This window comes from Notolepis coatsorum (assembly GCF_963971535.1).
Source record: "Notolepis coatsorum genome assembly, chromosome: 14".
In the NCBI taxonomy this organism is placed as follows: Eukaryota; Metazoa; Chordata; class Actinopteri; order Aulopiformes; family Paralepididae; genus Notolepis; species Notolepis coatsorum.
Window position 1 is genome coordinate 47,423,502 of NC_140178.1, and position 22,271 is coordinate 47,445,772.

General features: G+C 46.6%; 1 protein-coding gene across 1 annotated transcript in view; it reads right to left on the bottom strand.

Moving 5' to 3' along the window:
* The window catches only part of gucy2ca (guanylate cyclase 2Ca), a gene marked incomplete at both ends in the record, with an annotated part of 163,573 nt that overhangs the window by 13,357 nt on the left and 127,945 nt on the right, over nucleotides 1–22,271 (bottom strand). The window contains one exon of the mRNA XM_084329098.1: nucleotides 5,684–5,782. Within this exon, the coding sequence (XP_084185224.1) occupies nucleotides 5,684–5,782 (99 nt within the window). The remainder of the gene's footprint in view (nucleotides 1–5,683; nucleotides 5,783–22,271) is intronic.

The following is a 22,271-nucleotide window of genomic DNA, read 5'->3' on the forward strand; positions in this document are numbered from 1 at the left end:
TAATAAATATTATTCTAACCCATATTTGTTGTGGAACCGTGTCATTGTGGAGGTGTTCATCTCATATACCTGTGTACTGTATGGCCAGTAGTAATGTACATAAGACAGTAGTGGTTTAATGATACCATACTTATTAATACAGTCAGGGAATTGTACCCCTCAGTTACAATTGGTCCTTCGAGCCGGATGGTAATTAGCGTAATATTAATATAATATTAATATTAACATGGCCAATGATGAACACTCCACAAACGGTTCTCCTAAGCTAGATCGCCCGGAGCGCAGACGGCAGCCACCTCGTTACCTAGAGGACTACGCTGCCAGTCTACTACCTAGCTTTATAAAGAAGTTAAATACGGATAAAATAGATAAAGCGGATAGTCAAAGCATGTCAAACCCTACCGACCAGACGACCCTACCAGTAGAGACCCCAGTGGGTTCTAACGTAACTGACCAAGCTCACGGGGGGGACCAGGAGGGACATGACATGACTTTACCCCCAGACAACGACCACGGGACGGTCCCCGGAGAGCTCCAGGATAAAGAAAGCGCTCCAGGGACAGAACTCGACCCACTACCAGAAGAGAAGCGCGCCCAGGAGACGGACCTCGAGGCGCGCCCAGAGAACAGATCTCCAACGAGCACTGCCAGAAGCCGATCACCTCCGTCTGTGTCTTCCCCCAGCGAAGCGGACAAGATGCTGGCGCAGGCATTCATCGCCACCCTGGCAGCCTCCACCGAACGCGATCGACTTCAAGCGCAACAGACGATCGAGCGCGAACAAGCTGCAGACGAACGCGATCGACTTCAAGCGCAACAGACGAGCGAGCGCGAACAAGCTGCAGACCAACGAGAGCGCCTTCACGCGCAACTCCAAGCGCAAGCCCTCAGTGAACGCGAACATTCTGCAACCGAGCGAGAGCGCTTCCAGGCGCAACAAAGGAGTGAAGACGACCGCATAAGACTGGAGACCAGACGCCTTCAGACGGAAGAGAACATTGAAAGAAGCCGCGCCGATGCACAGCACGCCGCCGCCAATGCACAGCGCGACGCCGCAAATGCACAGCTCCACGCCGCCCATGCCAGCGCCAATGCACAGCGCGACGCCGCCAATGCCCAGCGCGAAGCAGTGCGCGACGCCGCCCATGCCCAGCGCGAGGCAGAGCGCGACCGGCTGCAGGCGCAGATGATGGACAAATTGATTGCCATGGTGACACCCCCTCTCTACGCACGGAGCTCCCGGAGATCATCACGACAAGGGTCTAGGACACATTCCCCTACCCGACCAAGCGACCCGGGACCCCGCCAACAGGAGGATCCTGTCCACGTCTCCGAACCCCCTCCCCGGCCGGTCCATACGAGACCCAACAACCGGGAAGAACCGGACCACGCCGAGAGACTGAACAGAAGACTCCAGGACCTAGCAGAGGAAGAGGAAGAGGAGGAATGTCAAGCCGACCAGCAGCAACGTACTCTGGACCAGGAGGCCCAGTACAGCCCCGACCAGCAGCAACGTACTCTGGACCAGGAGGCCCAGTACAGCCCAGACGTCAGCCCCGAGGCACTGCGCTACAAACCCCCGACTCAACTCACGGGTGAGTTTGACGCACCGTCAGCACCGAGGAACAGCACCTGGGTACCCGACCCCTGGTACCCACCAAGTACCAGCCCACGACGACACGTACGGGGAGACTCGCCCAGGAGGCCTCTCCCCCAACGCTCACCGATGTGCCAGCCATCCATGGCATCGTACCTTGGCACACCGACGTTCCCGGACTTCACACACGAGAACCGAGCACAGTACACAGAGCTACGAATGTGCTTAGAGACAATGATGTCCGATGTACCGGATGAAACGTACAAGTATGCTATCCTACTCAAGCACCTGAAGGTGCCCAGAGCGCACAATATAGCGCTGGCATATTCCAACTCTACTACCCCATACACCGCGGCTCTAGTAGCCCTCGACCAACGTTATGGACGCATATGGGACTACGTGATACAAGAGATAAGAGACATCGACCGTCTCCCCCCAGCCAGAGACAACAGAGCATTAGATGACCTCTCTATCAAGGTACAGTCCCTGGTAGGGATGCTGGGGTCCCAAAAGGAAAAAGGGATATACGAACTGTACGCTAACTCTAATGTAGAGAGGATATTAGAGAAGCTCCCTCCCGCCCGACAAGAGCGTTTTCGGCGGCAGAGAGACAACCGCGACCCCAACGGCCCAGAGGCATCCCTCCTAGACTTATCTGACTTCCTCGCCAGGGAGGTCAGCAGCTTACGACTGGACACGTTCGTATGGAGTGGACCAAGCCCAAGACCAGGACCTCGGGGATCAAATGATAACCGCCGGTCGGTGACCGTTATGCACCAAGCCAAATCAGTACCGCAGCACAAGAACTACAACACCCCCTCGACGAAAGAGGAGTGGAAGATTGAATGCCAGTACTGTGAAGGGGAACATCGGCTGTATCAATGCGACGATTTCAAGAAGCTGACCACGGACGAGGTGAGTCAGTGGATAAAAGACCACCGCCGCTGCTTCCGCTGCGCGCGCAGCCATATGGCAGCTGAGTGCCGTTTGAAGAAGAAGTGCGGCAGGTGCGGCGGCGCCCACTTGGAGGTCCTGCATGACATCAACAGGCGTCCGCCAGGACAACAAAGTGGGCCCCGTCGCGGTAATGTACCAGGCCGAGGCGGTGGCACCAGTACCAAAGATCCACCAGACCGCTCCCTACTGTACCGACTGCTACAGCAGACACTGGGAGTCACGGTGCTACTCGGACGACCGCGAGTCGGCACCACTCCAGAAGATCCAAAGCAACCGACTAACAGGAGTGCTCCACATTGACCAGCATAGCGGGACCCCCCGAGTGCTCATCAAAGTGGTCAGAGTGCTCCTGAGCTACGAGGACAAGGTCCTGGACACTTACGCCGTCCTGGACGATGGGTCTGAAAAGACTCTCCTCCTCGCTTCCGCCGCAGCCCAGTTGGGCCTGCGGGGTGCCAAAGGTACCATGACCATACGCACCATCAGAAGGGACCAGAAGACCATAAAAGGTGAAAAGGTCTCCTTCAAGATAGCAGCGGTGGACCAGCCAGAGAAGCAGTATAGTATTACCAACGTCTTCACCAGCCACGACATAGGCCTGTCCCAGTACACCTACCCCATCCCACAGCTGATGGCGAAGTATGTGCACCTACGTCAACTACCTATACCGCTTATCGACGGCGCCACACCGACCCTGCTCATCGGCTCCGACCACGCGGACCTCATTCTCCCAATTGAGGCGGCCCACATCGGACCCAAAGGATGCCCAGTCGCGGTTCAGACCCGACTGGGGTGGACGCTCCAGGGCCCCCTCTACGGACTTGACAGTCAACCCACGTCTACACGCTGCCTACACACAAAGGTGAGCGACACCGGCCACTCTCCCGTACAGCCCGTTGAGAGGCTATTGACATTAGGCGAGAGGCCTGTGAGAGAACCGTGGGCACAAGAGGGAGTTCCGAACTCCACCCCCCTCAGCTGCGCTCCAGACGTAGCTGACCTCGAACCCAGCACCCCAAGCGACTCCTTGATGGGGCGGCCGGAACCGGCCCCTCCTCAGACGGGGTACAGAGCAAACAAGAGAAACAGACGGAGGAGGTGGAGGCGCAGCCAAGCACAGATCAAAGCAGTCTCAGGCCCGCTTCCTCCTAACCCCCCTACCATCCCTTCCAGCCCGTCAGAAGCGGGTCAAGGACGGGGACAACTTAAAAGTGGACACAGTCGTCGTGATCATAGACCAGTCACTACCCCGAGCTGCGTGGCCGGCCGGCCGCGTAAGCAAAGTGATCACTGGTGCCGACGGAAAGGTCAGAGCGGCAGAAGTGCTCGTCCAGGGGCGGACATACACCCGACCCGTGGCGAGGCTGATAGAGTTGCCAAGGCTCCCCGACTCTCTTAATGACGACCATGACCCACTGACTTTGTGAATTGCCCTACTCCTCACAACGGACATTGAGTAGTGGACAAGACGGTTAATCTGTCTCTGCTTATCTAATTAGGTGCAGACTAATTAGGAGGCGGCTGTTACAAAGGGTCAGATTAAACCGAATATATATATTTATTGCTTGAGATCCCATGTATAATATTTGTATATCGTTTGATATCCCTTGTATATTCTTTGTACATATACACGGAATATCCCTTTACCTAGTACAGGCCAGACCATAATATTCGTTCTCCTATTGGACAGCGATCCCCTAGGCGCCACGGCCATACCCCCCAATGTCTAGTTCAAAGTCACCGCCAAGGCTTGCCTGGACATGCCCGGTTCTGCGCAAGAATACGAGACAGAAATAAGGTTGGCACTAGATTGTTCACCGTACGTATAAATACGTTGCAGGTGGATACAGCAGCACTTAGCCTAAAGTCAAGTTAACCTAGAAACGTGTTACCCTTACTAGTAAAGCCTTCATCACGATTCAACGACCAAGTGAAGTGAGCAACCGTGCATCTAAATAGAGCACTTATAACCGCGTGCGAATAGGACAGTAAAAGTGTCAGAGCTTAGTGTAATAACGTCAAGTTCGACCTAGTTAATGTGAAGTACCGTGCACCGGAGAATCTACACCGGTGAATGCAGAGCCTTTTCCGGCTGGATTATTATATTGCTTTGGTACCGTGGCTGCTGGATTAAGAATCGTCTACACCCACTACTGTGTGGGATTTACCCGTGAGGAGTATCACTCGAGCCCGTCTCTAGGAGAGGCTGGCTGGTTTTCACCTATGCTGCACGCATACTTGGATTATAGCTGCTGCTTTCGTCTGCCGATCAAGGGAGTAATGTACCGCCTCCCGTAGCTGGAGCTTATTGATTCCCTCCCCGTTGATCCAGAGTTTGCATTCGAACATTCCTCTCCCCTGCTGGCCTACAACCGGAGGGACCCTACTAGTATCTCCGGCTGCCCTACTAGTGTACCATAGATATAATTCCTATGATACAGGTGGTATTCATTATCTCCTGCGTAATATTCGAATGGACTTACGCTCTTGACCTATTCATGCACATTCTTCGCCTTACAAGCGCGACTCTAATTCTCAAGTAATGTAAGATAATCTTCGTGCTAATAATAAATATTATTCTAACCCATATTTGTTGTGGAACCGTGTCATTGTGGAGGTGTTCATCTCATATACCTGTGTACTGTATGGCCAGTAGTAATGTACATAAGACAGTAGTGGTTTAATGATACCATACTTATTAATACAGTCAGGGAATTGTACCCCTCAGTTACAGTGATTGTCATATGTATCTCATGTTGTTATGTTTTGTGTTGTCTGTCTGTGTGGACCACAGGAAGACTAGCTTGCCACTTAGGTGGCAGCTAATGGGGATCCTTTTAAACAATAAACAATTATTGACTCTTGACACCCAGTTCTCAGTCTGAGCGTTGCTGTGTGTGTGTGTGTGTGTGTGTGTGTGTGTGTGTGTGTGTGTGTGTGTGTGTGTGTGTGTGTGTGTGTGTGTGTGTGTGTGTGTGTGTGTGTGTGTGTGTGTGTGTGTGTGTGTGTGTGTGTGTGTGTGTGCGTGCGTGCGTGCGTGCGTGCGTGCGTGCGTGCGTGCGTGCGTGCGTGCGTGCGTGCGTGCGTGCGTGCGTGCGTGCGTGCGTGCGTGTGTGTGTGGTTTCTTACGCAGGCCTGTGGACTCCATGCGTGAGGCAGTATTGACTGTGTCACCAAACACACAGTAGCGAGGCATCTTCTTCCCCACCACTCCTGCTGCACACGGTCCTACAAACACACAAGCACTTATTATCTAGAAACATTAAATTATAGGGGCTTGTTTAAAACAGCCATTTTGTTTTGTTAAGTGCCCCCATTAAGGGCCAGGTGTTAGACAGCACTAATTAGTGATAGAGATTTAAAGGCTTGCTGGCTTAGCGTCAGCGAAGCATCGAGAAACGAAGAGGGACAAAGAGGAGTTTTCCTGGAGTTCTCCGCCGATCCACCTAGTGCTAAGTACACCCTAGTCCTATCTTTCACTCCACTCTGAAAGAATTTCCCTTTGTCATGGAGAGAGACCCTGTCGGACACCCGCCCCCTGCGGACGGGTGTCCCCCAGAGCTCGGTTCTAGGACCCCTTCTCTTCTCCCTCTACACTAAATCACTGGGTAACATTATCACGTCTCATGGCTTCTCCTATCATTGTTATGCAGACGATACTCAACTCTTCCTCTCCTTCCCTCCCTCAGATATCCACGTCTCTGAGAGGATCTCGGCCTGTCTGTCCGACATCTCCGCCTGGATGACGACCAACCACCTCAAACTGAACCTAAGCAAAACAGAATTTCTCCACCTGCCGGCCAAATCCTCCCCCCGACCGACCTTTCCATCACAGTCGAGAATGCAGCTGTGACCGCGTCCCCGACTGCCAAGAACCTTGGTGTTGTCCTCGACGACCAGTTGAACTTCTCTGCTCACATCGCAGCGACAACCAGAACCTGCAGATTCCTCCTGAGCAACGTCAGAAGGATCCGCCCCTTCCTGACAAAAGAAGCCACCCAACTCCTCGTCCAATCAACATCTCCCTCGTACAATCGTCATCTCCCACCTCGACTACTGCAACGCACTGCTCGCTGGCCTCCCGGCCACTGCCACTAAGCCTCTTCAACTCATTCAGAACGCAGCGGCCCGCCTGATCTCAAACCTACCGAAGTCGGCCCATGTCACCCCACTTCTTAGGGACCTGCACTGGCTCCCCATTGCTGCATGAATCCGCTTCAAGGCCCTCGACCTAGCATACCGTGCGGCAAAGGGAACTGCTCCCGCCTACCTCCGGTCAATGGTCTCTAACTACACACCCTCAAGACCCCTATGCTCTGCATCTTCTGGCCGCCTCAAACCTACTCCTATCCAAGCTCAGTCCTTGCACCCACAATGGTGGAATGAACTACCCACCCCAGTTAGGACAGCTGAAACCCGTCCAATATTTCGCCGTCGACTAAAGACGCACTTCTTCAACCATTATCTGAATTAAAAAGAAAAAGGAAAAAAATATCTAACCCTAACTAACCTTACTGTCATGTACTTGTCCTAATAAACTAACCTACACTGTAGCACTCAACACTTTGATGAACATTGTTACTCAGCTGATAGAGTTGTGCCCTTCCTGATGACTTGTCGTACAGAACTTGTAAGTCGCTTTGGATAAAAGCGTCAGCTAAATGACTAAATGTAAATGTAAATGTATATGTAAAGCTGTAAAAGCCCGATCAAGCTCAATAGCTGTACATGCCATTGTTGTTGTGATGTTTTCACACGCGGGGTAAGGGAGAGGTGGGCTATCGTGTCATCGGTTCAGGAGAAGACGCGTATCGCTTGTAAAGATGGTGACGCAATGGGGGGAATCTTCAGGCGTCTTCAGAATTGCGCACTCTGGGAGCTGGTATCACAAAGTACCGTCTTCAGGCTGCCAGACCGCAGTTCCGTGTGGCAGAACGGTGCAAACGATCAAATACTTTGCCTAAAACGACCAAAATCGTTTTAGTCTGGACATGGCCTGAGAGATCATTCTTTTGTCAATTCAGTGACTCATCTTTCCTGTGACAAAATGGCAAACAATGTAATAAAAAAAAGTCAACCAACAAACAAGATTCTTGTACCGGATCTCCTCTTTGGTAAACAAGAATACCCTGAAGACTCTGGCAGGAGCACTCATTCAAGGGTACTACGACTATGCTTGCACCTCCTGGTACCAAAGCACCTCAAAGGGACTAAAAACAAGACTCCAAACATCACAAAACAAACTGGTCAGACTACTGCTTTACCTTACTCCTAAAACACACCTCACCCCTACCTAGGATGGCTTAGAGTAGACGACAGAGGACAACAACTTCTACTACACCACTAAGGTTGTAACTGCAGCTATGGTTAACAGTTGGTTAATATAGTTATATTCGTTTACAATTTTACATGCTTATTTTTTGCATATTAATAATAATACACACAATTGTATTTCATTGTATTTCTTATGGGTTTATATAAGATATATGAGTGGCGCACAATTTCTATTTGTTTGTGCAATTATTTTTGTCTCACGAGACTTGGTCCACTATCCGGTGACGTATTTCCGCCTTCCTTCTCTTGAGTTGCGATGCGACATGACTGTGGGTGGATTATTGACTTTCCTGTCAATCCTAACAAGCAAAAGACAATCCACCAAGACAACCTAACAAGACAATCTACCAAGATAAGGATTAAAGACATAACACCATAACGCATCGATGTTCTCTTATACTGGCACGCAGCCAATAAGGTATTGATTGTTATGGATGATGATTTGGTATACTGTATGTGACAGTTGATGTTCTGACCACGGTTTTAATGGACTTTCAATTTTTTATTTTTTTTTATCCACTTTTTCTCCCATTTTCTATATTTTCTCCCATCCCAATTTCGTATCATCTAATTCAACCCTCCCCTGTCACGAACGCTGTTTCTTGCCTCCCACAAGCCGGCTGCAATGTGGACTAAGTCATACATAGCACAAGTCCCCTCCGGTAATTGAGGTAACAGCAGTCGCATCTTTTCACCTGCGCAGCTCGATCTCTCAGTGGCGAGGAGTAACGCGTGGGAGGCTCACGCTGCCCCCGACACTTCCTGATTCTACTGCGCAGGCGCACCAACCGACCTGTAGGAGTCGCTGTCCACAACGCCCGATCCCCACCCATCAGTTTCCCACCCCCTAATACGGCCAATGTGTATTAGTATGAACGACCAGCTAAACTGAAAGCAATGTGGAGCGCTGGGCTCGAACAGGCAAGCCCAGCGTCTCCGTCATTCGTGGCGAGCGCCTTGCCCACTACGTCACGTAGCCGCCCCATGGACTTTCAATGTTAATGGTATCTTTTGTATAAATGTGTATGTTATACAGATTTTACGGTTTGGATGGAGATTGGACAAAGCTTCATTAAAATCAGTTCAAGAAATCTACTTGTGTTAATTGCGTCGTGCCCGGAGGATGTCACAAAGGTACCCATGTACATGTCGAGGTACTTTCCAAAGGTCAGTGAATACCATGACCACAACACCAGAGGGAGTTCCACAAATCATGTGCATCCCAGATTCGGCTCTGTTGAAGTGCCACGAAGTGACCCTTTTTGTATTTTGACATCCTGTTCTCTCTCTCTGTCTTGTGTCCCTTGTATGATGTAATATATTAAGCATTATAAAGGATTAAATATAAGTATGTATTATAAGCTTGATAACAGGACAAGTAGGCCTCTGATATGACGGATGTCTTTTTGTATTCTTCCTCCTACTTATGTAACCTGTATAACTATATACACTATAACTATACTACAGTTAATGGAATATACACTAAAGAATGGATAGAAAAAACGTTTTGATAATGATGGGTGTTTGAGGAATGTGTGCTTCCCTCCACGACCTTGAAGATTCCACTCCGAGGACCCGCGAGGAGGGAATGTGCACGGTTAACCCTTTGCAGTCCTGAGGCAGAGGGAGAACCTCTGTATGATGTTTTACACATGTATGATGTGTAAAACATATCAACCAATGCTTAAATATATGTGTATGGTATATATCTGTATATATCTGTATATATATATATATATATAGGCGTACAGGCTATTCCAATTGAAGGCAAGGACCCGTGCAGAGGCAGATGGATTCCTAGGGGCTTTCCACAGCCATAAGAAATCTATTACTTTCTTAGTTACAGTAACGGCTGGAAAAGGGAGGAGTGGTCATTTTTACGTATCGTGTGTTGGTTGGTTGATAGAATGACATCACGGTATTTAGACCAATAGTAAGAGGTCTTGATATGATGCAGAACCTGGCTATATAAAGCCCTGCGCGCTTGCTCGGAGTTAGAATTTAAATTTTTAGACTTCTGACACCATTCTTATAGCAACAGACACGGTTGAGCGATGTATTGGAACCGAGTTTGTCTATTTTTCAGAGTGGAGTCCCTATGCCAAAACTCAGTTTTTTAGATGCTATGCTATGCTAGAGAGAGATGTTTTGTTTTATACTTATTTTTACTGAATTGGACATTTCCAAGACAGAATCTTTGTAACCTACTTTTTCTAATTAAACCAACTTTGTTAAAATACTTATTGAATTCGTGGACTGCTTTCTTTCGTGCTGTTCTATCACAATGGGTAACGACGCTGGCCTCGCCCTGCTCTCATCTGAGGTAACTCGGTATAGCTATATTCTGGAAGCCATGCAGATCAAATCAATTGCTGGTTACTGCTTTTAGCTAAAGTTATATAAAGGATATAATATATATATCACTGTTTGTTGTTTGCGAGCGCTGGTATCTCTGCGTTCGACGGGCTCCATTGGGTTTGTGGGAAACTGAGAGTCGGGCCACTGCAGGGCCTGACGATCGGGCCACGGATTGATGGACCTGTCGAACTGATAAGAGGTTATGGGGCTTGCAAATGATTATTAGTGTTATTGCGCTAATATTACACTATTGGCAGTAGTAATACTTATTAAAAGAGTAGTAATATCATCAGGCTTACAAATGATTAGCATTACAGGCTTTTCATAAAATGATGATGATGGTGATGATAATGATAATATAATTACTATTATTATAGGCAAGGAGCTCTCCCAGACATACATTCGGTTTATTACAAACAAAGAAGAGATTAACAACTCTTCTACGCTTATATTTCATATCAACTGGATATAACTAACTAGTGACTATGAAGTAAGCGTGATTAGGAATAGTAATTGACCTGAGAACTTGGCGAGTTTAGCACCTCGCTGGGGGATATCGGGCGGCCACAGGGCTCTATCTCGAGTAGGTGATTTGAGATATATAAGAGACACCCGTAGGCTTTCAACAGGCTCAAACAAGGGACTTAACACGTTTCGCAATTATGCCACATCAATGTGGAATGCCCTACCCACAGCCGTAAAAAAAAATTAATCCCTACCCACCTTCAAAACCGCTCTCAAAGAGCACCTACGGGAGGCTGCAATTCTAAACTGGCCCCCGTAAATGTTCGAACACCCACCCACCCACCCACCCACCCCTCCTAATGTACATTTCCCTCCCCCTCGTATATATTTACTGCTAGGATCTCTGTTTAACAGTACTGTATATTTGCATATCTTGTATGTCACAAATGTAACAGTACTGTATATCTGTATGTCATGTATGTCATAAATGTCCTGATTAGATTCGATTAGATGATTCGATTAGATTTTTATATCTGTATGTTGTGTATGTCATAAATGTCATTATGAATTGAAAATGGGGGACCCTGATGTAAACAAGATGAAAGTCTATCTTTGGTACCAAAGCACCTCAAAGGTGCTAAAAACAAGATTACAAACATCACAAAACAAACTGGTCAGACTACTACTTGACCTTACTCCTAGAACCCACCTCACCCCTGCCCACTTTGACTACTTAGGATGGCTTAGAGTAGACGACAGAGTACAACAACTTGCAATAGGCCTGGTCTACAAGATACACTACACCACACAGGTACCCATGTACATGTCGAAATACTTCCCAAAGGTCAGTGAATACCACGCCCACAACACCAGAAGGAGTTCCACAAATCATGTGCAACCCAGATTCGGCTCAAACAAGGGACTAAACACATTTCGCAATTATGCCACAACAATGTGGAACGCCCTACCCACAGCCGTAAAAAGATGTGAATCCCTACCCACATTCAAAACCGCTCTTAAAGAGCACCTACGGGAGGCTGCAATTCGAAACTGGCCACCGTAAAGGTCCAAACACCCCCCCCCCCCCCCCAAATAGACAGTCTCTTCCCCACCGTATGTATGTGTGACATCCTCGGGCACAACGCAAAACACAAGTTGATTTCTTGAACTGATTTTAATGAAGAAGCATCCAAAACTTCATCCAAACCTTCTTCCAAACCGTAAAATCTGTATGAGTACAAATGCATACAAAAGATACCATTACTATCAAGTCCATTAACAATGGTTGGAAAGTCACTATACATACACCACAATTGTTATCTCCATCAATCAATACCTTATTGGCTGCGTGCCAGTACATGAGAACATCGATGCTTTACTGTAGTGTGTCTTCTGTCAGTTTCTTGGAAGATTGTCTTGATACGTTGGCTTGATGGCTTGTTCTTTAGTTATTAGAACGGCAGGTAATTTCATTACCACTCAAGTTCATAGTTCCAACGTAAGAGAGAAGGCGGAAACACGTCACTGGATACCTTGCACAAACAAAATAGAAAAAGCAGTGCGCCACTAATATGTATCTTATATAAAAACAAATAAGAAATACATTGAAAAGCAATTGAGTGTATCATTACTATTATACAAAATAAGCATATAAATTGTAAACATAAATAACTATATTAACCAACTGTTAACCATAGCTGCAGTTACACTCCCACCAATTACACATACCAATAAATGTGGAATGTCTTATTGCACATACTTATAGAATGTGGAATTTCTTATTGTGGATACTTCAAAGAATATGTCTCTAGGACCAATTGGATTCAACCAGGTAAGTATCTCCCTTTAGTGCAAAACAAAAACAAAAAACAAAGCTCCTATTTTTAGAGTAAATGCAAGCAAAAAATGGGTAAGTGCCAAAACAACTTAATGTTAAATGACTCACTAGTGCTCTAGTCTGCTTCTATTAATGTAATGATCTTATGTATTGGTCTCTCTAAATACACGTACTGGTTGTAGCTTTCCCTTTGCTATCGTATGTGGTGTGGCTCCGCTTGGCCTAAACGCCCTCCCACCCTGAGGATCCCGTTTTCGTCCAGGAAGGGGCTTAGCCTTTGTAGCGTACTTCCCTTTGTCTTGACAAGTTCCTGCTTTTGGTTGAGTTCTTATCTCAGCCAGGAAGACCTCTTCTTGAGCAAGGTTAATGATAGCAAGCTCAGCTTATTTTCTTTCTTCGATACTCCTATTTTCGTTGGTGCGTTCTTTCAGACCTTTATGTTCTTTGGCCATTCGCTTTAACCTTGCCACTGCCTTTACAGCTCTTGTCCAGTCAGAGAACTTCTTCCGGTTGTCTAGTAAAGATCTCTCTTCCTTTGTCTCAGTGTTACACACGAGAGCCTTGCGAAGTTCTGGGTCATCTTCGTTGACCTCTCCCTTCTTGCATTCTCTGAGGAGTGGACCCTTTTGCCAAAGAAACTTTGGTCCGGTGAACCAGTTTGAGCACTTAAGTTGATCTGCAGTCAAACCTCGAGAAGCGTGATCCGCAGGGTTGTCCTCAGAAGCAACATAGAACCACTGTTCAGGTTTTGTACTTGACTTAATTCTTTCGATGCGGTTGGCTACAAAGGTTTGAAATCTTCTAGCATCTTTGTTTATGTAGCCAAGAACAACTTGGGAATCCGTCCAGAAGGATTCTTGTAGATCTTGGATTTCGAGCTCATTCCGGAGCATGTCGCTGGTTCGAACGGCAACAACTGCTGCAGCGAGTTCGAGTCTTGGTATTGTTGTAACTTTCGTTGGAGTAACTCTTGCCTTTCCCATTACTAGACAGCAATGGACTTCATCAGACTCGTTGATTGTTCGAAGGTAGGAACATCCGCCGTATCCTGTGACGCTTGCATCTGCAAAGTGGTGAAGTTCGTAGCCTTTGACATCGCAGAAATCTGGAGGTACGTAGCATCTTTGTACGTGTGTCTCGGACAAGTTGGGGAGGTCTCTGAGCCATGACTCCCACTGAGGTCTTAGGGCTTCTGGTAGTTCATCGTCCCAGTCGACTTTGTCTCTGCACATCTGCTGGAGAACTTGCTTCCCGAGGAGGACGAAGGGTGCCACGAACCCCAAGGAGTCATATATGGAGGCTACGGTAGAGAGCACGCCTCGTCTTGTCAGTGGATGGGGCTTTACTTGGACTCTGAACTGGAAGGTGTCGGATGTAACACACCACTCTACTCCAAGAGCTCTTTCCACATGTAGTTCTCCTAAGTCCATGTCTTGTTCCTTAACTACAGCACATTCTTCTTCTGGGATGCTTGCCATGACGTTTTTGTTGTTAGAGACAAACTTGTGCAGTCTCAACCTCCCAGTGCTGCAGAGTTCTCTTGACTCTTGGACAAGTCTTATAGCCTTGTCTTCACGTTCCACGCTTGCCAGACCATCGTCCACGTAGAAATCCCTTTGGATGAAGCGTCTGGTTTCCTTGTTGAACTGGCCTTTTCCATGCGCTGCCAGATGTTTTAGGCCGAAGTTGGCACAGCCTGGGGACGAGGCTGCCCCAAACAGGTGGACCTTCATTCTGTAGACTGATGGTGCTGTATCCATTTTGCCATTCTCCCACCATAAGAAGCGTAGATAATCTTGATCCTCTTTTCTTACTTGAAACTGGTGGAACATTTTCTCGATGTCACACATGACTGCGACAGAGCCCTTTCGGAAGCGGCACAAGACACCAACCAGTGCATTTGTTAGGTCGGGATCAGTGAGCAGATGGACGTTGAGGGAAGTCTCTCGGAAGCGAGCAGAACAGTCAAATACGACGCGTATTTTTCCTGGTTTCTGCGGATGATACACCCTGTGATGAGGTATGTACCAGGCCAGGCTGTTGTCTATCTCCTCCTCAGGGACTCTTTCTGCGTCACCACGGGAGATGATATTCTCCATAAAGGTACAGTAGTCCTTGTAATAGTTTTCATCTTTGTTCAGTCTTCTTTCGAGACCTTTCAGGTGGTGGATAGCGCTTGATCTTGTTAGGTAACTCTGGTCGTTCTTTTTTGAACGGCAAGGGCATCTCAAAGTGACCGTTTTCCTTCTGTGTGATGTTCTCTTTCAGCTTTGATAAGAACTTCAGGTCATCTTGTGAGATGGGATTATCTTCTTTGAACCTTTCTGAGAAGTCGGACTCTAGGGCCTTTAGTATTTCTGTAGGAGTCACTTCTTTCACTTTGAGCCGATTTACATAGTGTACTTCTGTTCGAAGGTTGATTGAAGACTCAACATCCGGTGTCACTTGTTTTACTTCTATATGATGACTCGTTCCGATGGCATCTCCGAAATCAACACAGGGACTTCCACATCCCACGATGCTCCATCCTAAGTCCGTCCGTTGTGCGTAGGGCTGGTTCGATTTGCCGGATACAACTTCCCTTGGGAGCAGTTATACCCGATGAGCAGGCCTACTTCGCAGTCCAACAGAGGTGCTATGTCTTTCTGAAGGTGCTCCAGGTGGGACCAGGACTTTGCTTTTTCTCTCGTTGGAATGTGAGCTCTGTTGACTGGGATGAACTCTCTTGTATAGGCTGGTGGCAGGGATATCGTCTTGCCTGTATTGTAGCCACGTACTTGTAGATCACTCACTTTTAGAGAGTTTACTGTAGAGGTTGCAGTCATCGTGGTGAGTCGTAACTTGATCTGTTCTTTGTTGGCTTTCAACGTGCCGGCGACTTCCCTTAGAATGAAGGTCGAGTCGCTCTGGGAGTCCAGCAGCGCGTACACAAGGACTTCTTCTGCTGGGCAGGTTGTTGATGATAGCCAGACTGGGATGATTGCAGAGGTGATTGCGCCAACATTACCAACGATGGCTCTGTGAGTCGTAGCCGCTGTAATGGGTATTTCAGGAGGTGTCGATTTAGTTTCCTCTTTATCTTGTTACTCCCTTTCTCTGACGTGTGTAGGTTTCCTGTATTCCTTGGCTCTGTCCGAGTGCAGTGATGTAGGGTGCCGCTTGTGGCACACGTCGCATTCACTCTTTTTGTTACAATCCTTTGAGAGATGGCCAGGCTTAAGGCAACCGAAACACAGCCTGTTCTCTTTAATGAAAGAGGTTTTTTCTTGTTCTCCTTCTTTCATGAACCTTCTGCATTTGAGCAAGGTGTGTCCATCCCTCTTGCAGAAGATACATGTCATGACCGTCTTCTCGTTGGAGCTTGTAGCCAGTACCTTTGCTCCGACGGTCCTATTTCTTCTGTCCTTTGGGTGCTCTGCTTCGCCTTGTTTGATTGAATGCAATTGGGTGACAGGCGATCCTTACTTCAAGTTCAAGTTTCAAGTTTCTTTAATAGTTGTCATACAGAAGTACAGAATACTTTTATACAAAATGCTTCTTACTGTTGCGCTCCAGAGACTGTGCAAGACAAGATAAGTATGAAATAAAATAACATAGTAAAATTAGAAGTAAAAAAAAATGAGGTCACAGTGTTCAGTTTAGACATATGTACAATGTTCGATGCAGAATAGACGTAGTTACCATACAATATACAATACTGTGCAGTGTACTAATATACAATACTATATAGTGCAAGGCAGAAATGGAGAAATGGGACGAGGTGCAATTTAGGTACAATTCACAGTAGGTGTACGGGTTGTAGTGCAAATCCTTTATCAATAAATATAAAGTGTAAGTGTGTTTGTGTGATCTAAAGTGTGGAGAGTGGGTGCTGCAGTGTGTTGTTTGTTTGAGTGAGTGTGTGCGTGTGGGTGTGTGTGCTGTGTGCATTTGATGGTTGTTGCATAGTGATTATTGTTCCCATTCGTAATTCAGGAACGCGAAAGTTGGGAAATGGCCATTCCGATCTTCCATTTCAACAGACTTTCTACTCCACCTGGCCATCAACCAGTCTGGAAGCTTGAAGATAATCTTCCTATTCTCGTTACAGTCATTCAGGATTTCCAGGGCCTTTATGTGAATCATAGCCGCCTCACAACTGCGGAGAAAATCAACGAAGCTTCTGAGCTCGAGGCTGTCTTTGTGTCCGATCTTGGGCCACTCGTTGAGCTTCTCTCTATAGGACTGTGCGATAGTGAATGGGTTTCCATATCTCTCGTTCAAAAGCTTCCACGCTGCAGCATAAGCGTTCTCTGTGCCGAGTAGGAAATAGCCATCGATCGCCTTTCTTGCATCTCCATCTACATACTTGCGGAGATAGTAGATCTTTTCATTTTCCTTGATGTTCTTCTGATCTATCAGAGTTTGAAATTATAGTTTCCAGTCGCTGTATAATAATGGATCCCCTTTGAATACTACAGGTTCAGGAATGGGGATTCTGTTTGAACTCACTGCGTCAGCTAGGATCCTGACGAGCTCTGAAGTACTTTCACCCAGGAGGGGGGCTACCGTTCTTGGTGCAGAGAGCACATACGGGGAAGGAGGAGTTGTAGGAGCAGGTATTTGGTTGATTGCTCTCCTCTCGCTATCAAATCAAATCAAATCAAATCAAATTTATTTATAGGGCCCGACAACACACGTTAATGTCCCCATGGGCCGTACAGGTCTTCTTTAAACAAGTCAAGAAGACAACATAACAATAAGTCAAGAACAGAACAAGAACACCATAGGGTCCAAACATTTTTTAGATGAATGCAAATAAATGAAAGAATGCAAGCACTCCCAGACATACCCCACGCGAAGGTAAGGAAAAACTCACTAAAACCTAACAATAGGGAAAAAAGCTCCACAGGCAGTGTGGAGGAGAGAAACCTTAGAAGGGCCGTTCAAGGGGGGATCTCCCTTCTTAGATGTTGGTGATAGTAGTGTTGCAGACGGACAGTTGGTAAGCATGCACTCATGTGTGTGGTGAAACACAGATGAGTGCATGCAATAGCAACTGTACATTTTGAAAAATTAAAGATAGAGCTAATAGCGATAGCAACTGAACATTTTGAAAGATTAAAGATAGAGTTGATAGCGGATCTATTTGAGGCACAGGGGCGGCGCAGAGAGGGTCACGTCCTCCCCGTCTTAGTCACGGGACATTCAACACTCCGGTCGTTGGAGACAGGGAGATAGGGGGTGGCGCAGAGAGGGTCGCGAACTCCCCGACATCATCGCGGGACATCCGGCACTCCGGTCACCACTACGAGACCTCCGGAGACAGGGGGGCACGCAGAGGGGGTCGCAATCTCCCGGCCTTCGTCACGGGACGTCCAACACTCCGGACAACACTCCAGGACAGCAAGTCATAGGAAGACAGGGAGACGGGACAGGCGTTAGACAGCTCATGAGATTGTAGTAGGCGGACATAGCAATAGATACAAGTGGTAGGCATATATGTGAATGGAGTAGATATATGAAGTAAGCGTATTATGTGAATAGAATAGAAGTACTTAACCCAGCAATGAAACCGCGTTGACTGTTAATCTGTTAACAGTCTGTTAATCAGTTGACAGGACCACGGACAGACGGCGGAGAATAACTGATCCAAGGCCTCGGAGGTGCATGTAGAGCAGTCACTACAAGCTTGGCCAAGACCCCGAGGCATCCATCACCTTGGTCAGCGCCAGGAGACGGGTACTCAGAGAGAAGGGGGAGGGAGGGGGGGGGGGGGGGGGGAGGGGGGGGGGGGGGGGGGGGGGGGGAGAGGGGGGGGGGGAAGAGTTAGAGAGTTCCCATGTTTGTGGTGCTGCAAAGGAGCAGACATGTAGTACCCTGTAGTGCCATGTAGTACCCTGTAGTGCCATGTAGTACCCTATAGTACCCCATAGTGCCATGTAGTACCCCGTAGTATCCTGTAGTACCCTGTGGTGCCTTGTGGTACCATGTAGTACCCCGTAGTGCCATGTAGTTCCATGTAGTGCCATGTAGAGCTATGTAAGCCATGTAGTACCCTGTAATGCCATGCAGTACCATGTAGTACTCTGTGGTACCATGTAGTACCCTGTACCCTAACTAAACTACCCTATAGTAAACTACCCAGTGGTACCATGTAGTACCCTGTACCATAACTAAACTACACAGATTAATCTAAAGGTCAGTCCCCGACCAGGTGAGATCAAGGTAGGTTGAAGGAGAGAGAGAAAAGATGAGTCTTAAGCAGGGATTTAAAAGCTTCGACAGAGCAGGCGCCCCTGATGACGGCAGGTAATTTGTTCCACAGGTAGGGAGCGCGGTAGACAAAGGCTCTGTGGCCGGCGGATTTCTTTTTAACCCTAGGGGTCGATAGAAGCCACTTTGATGCTTAGCTTCTCTTCTTCTTCTTCTTCTTCTTCTGTAGTCGCCACTTGGTTGTACACTTGGATTCTTGCTTGGGCTGCATTTAGACTTTTCATATCCTCCAGGTGCTGTACCCTTAGTTTCCTTTCATCCATGGTTCTTTGGAGGGTTGTATGCTGCAATATCATTTGAGCTTTGATTGTAGCTTCCTCTTCCTCCTGCTGCATTCTTCTTTTCAACTCATCTGTTTCTCTCTCCAAGCGACGCTGGACAGCTGCTGCTTCTCTCTCCAAGCGATCTGCCTCTCTCTCTAAGCGACGCTGGACAGCTGCTGCTTCTTGTTAGGCTATCTGTTCTTTAGCTTCCTCTTCCAGCCGCTGTATTTCTCGATGTTCTTGGTGTTGCTCTTTTGTTAGCTTGAGAACAGCTTGGCCTGCAGCGACGTCGGCAGCAGCATCTTGGCGTCTTGCTGTGGACCCTCTCGAACTTGCGGAGGTCTTCTTAGAGTTGGAGAAGTAAGAGTTGTTGCTTCCTGTGAATAGAGTACTGTCTTCAGGATAGTCATCTTCATCTTCAGGTGTTCCACACAGTCGGCTTGAGGCTCTTTTGAAGATGATCTGGGATGTTTGTGAGCACAGATCGACTTTCCTACGGGTTTCCTGATCTGGCGTGTCAACTTGTCATAGTTCTTCATATGCCCGCTGGACGTCAGCGGAGAAACCACGGATTTCAGTGATGACTGTTTCGAGTTCCTCAGTTCCTGTCTCAGCTTGCGATAGTATCTTCTTGGCGTTTCTCATGGTAGTTTTCCATCTCTTATATACGACTTGGAACCTTCGCTGGAGATCTATAATTTTCTTCTCTTGCATCTCTCTGCCCTTCTCTGTCAGAGTTATGATTCTTCCACTTTTTCTTGTATTCCTTTCAGCAGTGTCGCCGTCTTTACACCTTTCGGGCTGCTCTTGGGAATCTTCTGTGTTTCTAGGTTCCTTTTCAACCTGTTCGATGATCTGTTCCTTTGGAGCTATTGTGTCATCTTCTTGTTCTAGCTCAGTAATCTCTCCTTCACGTGACATGTTGAAGACTATGTGTAAATGTCAAGTTAATATGCAAGACTAATAAGTGTATAAGCCTTGTTATTATTACTTGAAGTGTGATTACTTAATTGATTGCTTAGTTATAAATGTAGACTTAATTAACCAAGCTAGTTTACTTATTTAACTAGGCTGGTTGACTTATTTTATACCAGGCTAGTTGACTTTACTTAACTAGGCTGGTTGACTTATTTTATATCAGGCTAATTTACTTTACTTAACTAGACTGGTTGACTTATTTTATACCAGGCTAGTTTACTTTACTTAACTAGGCTGGTTGACTTATTTTATACCAGGCTAGTTTACTTTACTTAACTAGACTGGTTGACTTATTTTATACCAGGCTAGTTTACTTTACTAATGTAGGCTGAATTCCCCTTTACTCTATATGTATCAAATAAGGTTGAAAAATGAAGTTGCACGTTTAACCTCAAGGCTCTTATTTTCAATACATGCATTAACTACAGAAGAATACGGTGTTTCAAAACGTTACAAATCAAACACATGGAAAAGAGGCGACACCTTGTAGCTGTGACTCACTCCTACAGTATCACCCTTCTAATACATTTACAAAAAATCACTTCTTCTTGAGTGTCCAACCTTATGGCTTTTGCAACTATATAACTCTGTGCAACTGTTTGCCTTGTTAGTACATCTACAACATTACCCTTTGTGGATCACTTCTTCTTGAGTGTCCAACCTTATGGCTTTTCTTGCAAATATAACTCTTGATGCAACGTTGCCTTTTAGTGGTGATGAAAGCGAGTTGAAACTTTACACGGATGTCGTCATTCCTTGGTGCTGTTGTTGATAAACGTTGTCTTGAACACTGGCGCCATCTTGTGGTTTACACCGTGATCCATCCCACGCGCTGCTTCATGACGAGCGATGAGACGAACACCGGCGGCGCCATCTTGCTTCCAACTTGACTTAACGTGCAGTTAAGATTTTACTGTTGCTCCGTAAGATTTTACTGTGACATCCTCGGGCACGACGCAAAACACAAGTTGATTTCTTGAACTGATTTTAATGAAGAAGCATCCAAAACTTCATCCAAACCTTCTTCCAAACCGTAAAATCTGTATGAGTACAAATGCATACAAAAGATACCATTACTATCAAATCCATTAACAATGGTTGGAAAGTCACTATACATACACCACAATTGTTATCTCCATCAATCAATACCTTATTGGCTGCGTGCCAGTACATGAGAACATCGATGCTTTACTGTAGTGTGTCTTCTGTCAGTTTCTTGGAAGATTGTCTTGATACGTTGGCTTGATGGCTTGTTCTTTAGTTATTAGAACGGCAGGTAATTTCATTACCACTCAAGTTCATAGTTCCAACGTAAGAGAGAAGGCGGAAACACGTCACCGGATACCAGGGGTGTCAACCCTCGTGAGATGTGGTAATTGCACAAACAAAATAGAAAAAGCAGTGCGCCACTAATATGTATCTTATATAAAAACAAATAAGAAATACATTGAAAAGCAATTGAGTGTATCATTACTATTATACAAAATAAGCATATAAATTGTAAACATAAATAACTATATTAACCAACTGTTAACCATAGCTGCAGTTACAGTATGTATATATTTTCTCCCCACCGTATGTATATTTTTTCCCAATGTACAGTCTCCTCCCCATCATATGTATATAATCTCTGTTAGGATCTATGGGTAACAGTGCTGTATATTTGCATATCGTATGTCACAAAAGTAACAGTACTATATACCTGTATGTCATGTATGTCCCTATGCCATAAATGTCATGATGTCATGTATGTTGTGTATGTCATAAATGTCACTATGAATTGAAAATGGGGGACCCTGATGTAAACAGGACAAACGTTTTTCTCTGGTCTGCATCCCCTTAACAATTGTGTGTATTGAGCCGTAATGTATTGTACTCATTCTGCAATCTGTTAAATAACGTTAAGGAACTGGGTAAGGTAGTGTGATCCTCCCACGCATTATACTTCCCCAGTGAGAGTCCTCGCTGTCAGGTGAAAAGAGGCTGCTGGCTATGTATTGGAGGAAGCATCTGATAGACTTCAGGGCTCCCTAGACCGACCAGTGGGGGGCACATGCGCGCAACGATCAGGAAGGGGACAGGGGAATTGGCATAACGACTAAATTGGGATGGGAGAAAAATACAGAAAAATAGGAGGAGAAAGAGTGGATATAAAAAAAAAGTTTCCATTCATTCATGGTCTGCATCCCCTTAACAATTGTGTGTATTGAGCTTGTTTGTAACATTT